Source organism: Microcaecilia unicolor, chromosome 3, assembly GCF_901765095.1.
Source record: "Microcaecilia unicolor chromosome 3, aMicUni1.1, whole genome shotgun sequence".
Lineage (NCBI taxonomy): Eukaryota > Metazoa > Chordata > Amphibia > Gymnophiona > Siphonopidae > Microcaecilia > Microcaecilia unicolor.
The window spans coordinates 42,564,207-42,569,289 of record NC_044033.1 but is presented as its reverse complement, the minus strand read 5'-3'; the positions used below and the strand labels follow the sequence as shown (position 1 = coordinate 42,569,289).

General features: G+C 54.3%; 1 protein-coding gene across 1 annotated transcript; it reads left to right on the top strand.

Annotated features, from left to right (window-relative positions):
• The first annotated feature begins 1,680 nt into the window (after nucleotides 1–1,680).
• On the top strand, nucleotides 1,681–4,560 carry GPR75 (G protein-coupled receptor 75). Its single transcript, XM_030194624.1, has 2 exons — nucleotides 1,681–2,060; nucleotides 2,583–4,560. Exon 2 carries the CDS (start codon nucleotides 2,705–2,707, stop codon nucleotides 4,319–4,321), a length of 1,617 nt encoding a protein of 538 aa, XP_030050484.1. The 5' UTR covers nucleotides 1,681–2,060; nucleotides 2,583–2,704; the 3' UTR covers nucleotides 4,322–4,560.
• Nucleotides 4,561–5,083: the final 523 nt, after the last annotated feature.

The following is a 5,083-nucleotide window of genomic DNA, read 5'->3' as shown; positions in this document are numbered from 1 at the left end:
GACCTTTGAAACTGAGAGACGGATACATTGATTTGCTTTGCAGGACGTGGCTATTGTTTAGGGAAATCGTGCCGGATAGGCTGAGCCCATGATCTGCCCACTGAGTGTGTGAACAGGGTGCCAGGGACTTCTACTGCAGGAAAAGAAAAGAACCACACAGTAGCCACCCTGGCAAGCATTTGTAAAAGCCGATGTTACCACACCTTTGCCCATTCGGTAGCTTTCCTTTTCTTGCTCCCTCTCCTCTTCCTTCATATTCCCCCTCCTCCAAGCTCATCTACCCCTCCTAGCTCTTGGAAACATGAGGGCAGATAAAGGCCAAATGGCCCATCCACTCTGCCCATCCTCTGTAACCACTAACTCTTCCTTTTCCTAAGCGATCCCACATGCTTACCCCATGCCATGCCTTTTTAAATTCTGGAACAGTCCTCGACTCCACAACTTCCACTGAGAAGCAGTGGCGTAGGAAGGGGGGGGGGGCGGTGCGCCCCAGGTGCACGCCGCTGGGGGGGGGGGGGGGTGTCGGCTCTGCTGGTTCCCCGCTCTCTCTGGCCCGGAACAGGTTACTTCCTGTTCCGGTGCAGAGAGAGCAGGGAACCAGCGGAGCCAACGCAGCTCCCAGCGACGTGCACTCAGGGCGGAGTGGCCCTCCCACCTGTCCCCTTTCCTATGTAAGTGGTAAGAATGCGCTCCGGGGGGTGTACGTGCCAAGGGGGGGTGCGCCGTGCTGCACTGAGAAGCAGTGGCGTAGGAAGGGGTGGCGGTGCGCCCCAGGTGCACGCCGCTGGGGGGGGGGGGGTGTCGGCTCTGCTGGTTCCCTGCTCTCTCTGGCCCGGAACAGGTTACTTCCTGTTCCGGGGCAGAGAGAGCAGGGAACCAGCGGAGCCAACGCAGCTCCCAGCGACGTGCACTCAGGGCGGAATGGCCCTCCCACCTGTCCCCTTTCCTATGTAAGTGGTAAGAATGTGCTCCGGGGGGGGGGGGTGCTCGTGCCAAGGGGGGTACGCCGTGCTGCACCCGGAGGGGGGGTGCACAGCGGCGACCCGCCCCGGGTGTCAGCCACCCTCGCCATGGCACTGCTGAGAGGCCATTCCATGCCTCCACCACCCTTTCTGTGAAATAGTACTTCCTTATATTACTCCTTAGCCTATTCCCTCTTGACTTCGTCATAAGCCCCCTCATTCCAGTGCTCTCCTTCATTTGAAAAAGGCTCATAAATGCCCTTGAGATATTTAAACGTCTCTATGGTGTCTCCTCCCTCCCAAGGTTCATAAACCTGTCCCTGTAATTTTTGCATTCAAGACCGCTTACTAATTTTGTAGCCTCATCCCCTTTCCCCACTGCATTTCCAGCCCTCCTCTCCCCGGCACTTCTCCAATGCTCATCTCCATCCCCAGCCTTCCCTCCCCACCCCCCCAGCCAGCCTGCGCCTTGGCGGATGGCAAACGTTCAACCCTCTAGTGGTCAAGGCACCGCTTCCAGGCTCACAGACAGGGAATAGCGGGGTTTGCCCGACCCGAGGGTGGCTGCTGGGAGTGTGTGTGTGTGTTGGGGGGGGGGGGGCAGCTCTCCTCCTTTTGGAAATGAGGATGATGGTAGTGAGGTGTGTCCATGATTGGTTTTCCTTGCTCGGGAAGCGGGGGAGCCGGAGGTAAGAGGGAGGAGAGCTGCCATCAGACATCTTGCCTGCATCTCGGGGCTCTGCGCATCACATCCACCTCTGCTACTATTGGGGAAAAAAGGAAAAAGAAACCCGGATCCTCCCTTTCTAGCGACTGGAAAGGACATGAAAGCCTGGCAAGGCGCGGAGGTGCCAGTGGGGTGGCGCCGCTGGGAGATCCGCAGTTTCTGGCCAGCTCCAGCGCTGGATTTTTGGTCGCCGCCGTGTGAGGACATTTTGTGAGACTCTGGCTGAAATTTCAAGCAGGAGGAGGCCGAACTGTGACTGTAGGCAGAGATGCTCCAGGCCTGGCACACGGGAGCTGCAGCGGGTCAGATCCTGCAGCAAGAAACGGAGAGGGGGAAGAGATGAACCGGGTCAGACACTGCATGAAGACACGGTGAGGAGAAAGAGATGAACCAGAGAGAGCAAAAGAACTCGTGCATCTCTCGGAGACTGTTGTGTCGTGTGTACGTCTCTCTGTGTGCATTGTACGCGTGTATTTGTGTGTTAAGGATGGTGTGGGGGATTGAGCGATTGGGAGAGGAGAGAGAGATGGATACGGGTTGTGGGGGATAGTAAAAGGTGCGACTTGTGTGTGGGGGGTAGGGGGGTTGCAGGAGTAAATGTGGGCGAAGGGGAGGGTAAGGTGGGCAGGTGCCGCACCCCCCCCCCCCTAAAAAACCCACTGCTACCACCGCCGTCTTTCTAGGTCTATTTCCTCCAATCCCCCCCCCCCCCCCGAGGGCGCTGGGCTCCGGCCGGGAAGCAGACGAGAAGCGGATCTCTTGATGCTCCCTTGATCGTTCTGCACGGTTTTCCGCACGGTATCTCCGTGTGCTGTTTGGTAGCGCGCGTAGTGAGCTTAGCTGTACTTGCTTCAATCCTGCCATTGCTCCCTTTTCTCTTTTTCTCTGTTTAGGCTTGGTGGGCTGTGGCACCATCTTGACAGCCAAGACAAAAAGAACCCAGCCATGATGTACTGAGCCTCAGCCATCCATGGATCTCGGTTTGGAGTGAAGGTTGTCGTTTCTCCGGCTAAAGATGAACCTCACAGAGACGATGACGGATTTCGACGCGCAGGGCCGTCCCCAGACCCTAAACGGCAGCACCTTATTCCAGACGGGCAACGGGACTTTGCGCGACATCCAGGAGATCATCCACACCGCCACCCTGGTCACCTGCTCCTTCCTGCTGGTCCTCATCTTCTGCCTGGGCTCTTACGGCAACCTGATCGTCTTCTTGTCCTTCTTCGATCCGGCCTTCCGGAAATTCCGGACCAATTTCGACTTCATGATTCTCAACCTGTCCTTCTGCGACCTCTTCATCTGCTGTGTCACTGCGCCCATGTTCGCCTTCGTCTTGTTCTCCGACCTGGCCAGCACCGTGCCCGAGGCTTTCTGCTTCACCTTCCACCTCACCAGCTCCGGATTTCTCATCATGTCCCTGAAAACGGTGGCCGTGATTGCCCTGCACAGGCTGCGGATGGTCCTGGGCCAGCAGCCCAACAGGACGGCCTCCTTCCCCTGCACCCTGCTGCTCACCGCGCTCTTGTGGATTACAAGTTTCACTTTGGCCACCTTGGCCACCCTGAGGACCCGCAAGTCCAGGAGCTGCCTCCCCATGGTCAGCCTGCTGAGCGGGGAGGGGAAAGTGGTCCTCTATTTGTACGTGATCGATTTTACCTTCTGCGTGGCCGTGGTGTCCGTCTCCTACATCATGATCGCGCAAACGCTGAGGAAAAACGCGCAAGTCCGGAGATGCCCCATCATCACGGTGGACGCGTCTAGGCCGCAGCCTTTCATCGGCCCCGGCGTGGACGGCGGGGTCCAGTGCGCGGTGCCTGCCCTGTACCGAAACCAGAACTACAACAAGCTGCAGCACATCCAGACTCACGCCTACGCCCAAAAACTCAGCCAGGCGCCCGGGCCGGCCGGCAGGCTCCAGCTGGTCTCTGCGGTCAACCTGTCCACCGCCAAGGACTCCAAAGCCGTGGTCACCTGCGTGGTCATCGTTCTCTCGGTCCTGGTGTGCTGCCTTCCGCTGGGCATCTCCTTGGTGCAAGACGTGCTCACCAGCAACAGCGGCTTCATCCTCTACCAGTTCGAACTCTGCGGATTTAGCCTCGTCTTTTTTAAGTCCGGCTTAAACCCGTTCATCTATTCCCGCAACAGCGCTGGGCTTAGGAGGCGAGTGCTTTGGTGCCTCCAGTACGTCGCCCTGGGCTTCCTCTGCTGCAAGCAGAAGACCAGACTTCGAGCTATGGGGAAAGGCAGCCTGGAAGTGAACAGGAACAAGTCGTCCCATCACGAGACCAATTCCGCCTACATGCTGTCCCCAAAGCCTCAGAAAAAGTTTGTGGACCAAGCCTGTGGCCCGAGTCACTCGAAAGAGAGCGTCCTGAGCCCCAAAGGTTCAGCCGGACAGCAGCATTACGCCCAAAGCAGTTCCACCCCCATCAACACCCGCATAGAACCTTATTACAGTATTTATAACAGCAGCCCTTCCCAGGAAGTCAGCACTCCAAACAGCCTGCAGCCAGTAAATTCCGCTTTTGGATTTGCTAAATCCTACATTGCTATGCATTATCACACGACTAATGAGTTGATGCAGGACTATGAGAGCACGTCAGCCAAACAGATTCCAGTCCCCTCTGTTTAACGTGCCCGTTTTCCATTGCCACAATTTTGAAAAGACCCATTCCCACCCCCGATTTTCTCTTTGTGTTCAATAATACTTGTTTTTCTATAATGGCAAAGGTACAGTATTCAAGACTACTAGGTCTCCAATTTACCTTTCTATAGAATTGTTAACATTCACTGCTTTGAAGATTTAAACGTATAAAAATATTGCCATTTTGTGATATTTTCTTATCTCAAACTGCAGAGGAATAATAATAATAATAAAAGGGGGGGGGGGGGGATATATCTTTGAGGTTCTGGTTTCTGAATTGTAGTTACACGAATATATTTTGTATATCTACATTTTCTATTGAAAGTGTGACCGGGTGCTGGGAATGTTTTTTTTTTCCTTGATAGTGGTCTTGTAGTACAGCATAAACTAGAATTGAAAATCCGGTTCAGGTGTCCTCAGCCTTTCCGATTTGCTAAATGAAATTTGCGGATTCACAGCAGCAGAGCTTCTGAGCAAGCTGGTTGCTAAAGATTACTACTGTGTGACCGCTTGGGAAATTAAGGGTCCAGTTGTGAGAATAGTGAACCTTATTTTTCTATAGAAAGGCCTTGTCAGGCAGATCAAGGTTTCCTTGGTCTTATGTTTAACATGTACACATTGCAGACACAAAAGTGTATTTATTATACAAGGAGAAAAACAGATTGCACTGCGATTAAAATGTTAACAGTGGCTGCTTAGCAAGCATTGTGCGTATTTGATGAATAAGGAAGTTATTTTGGCTACTCCCTA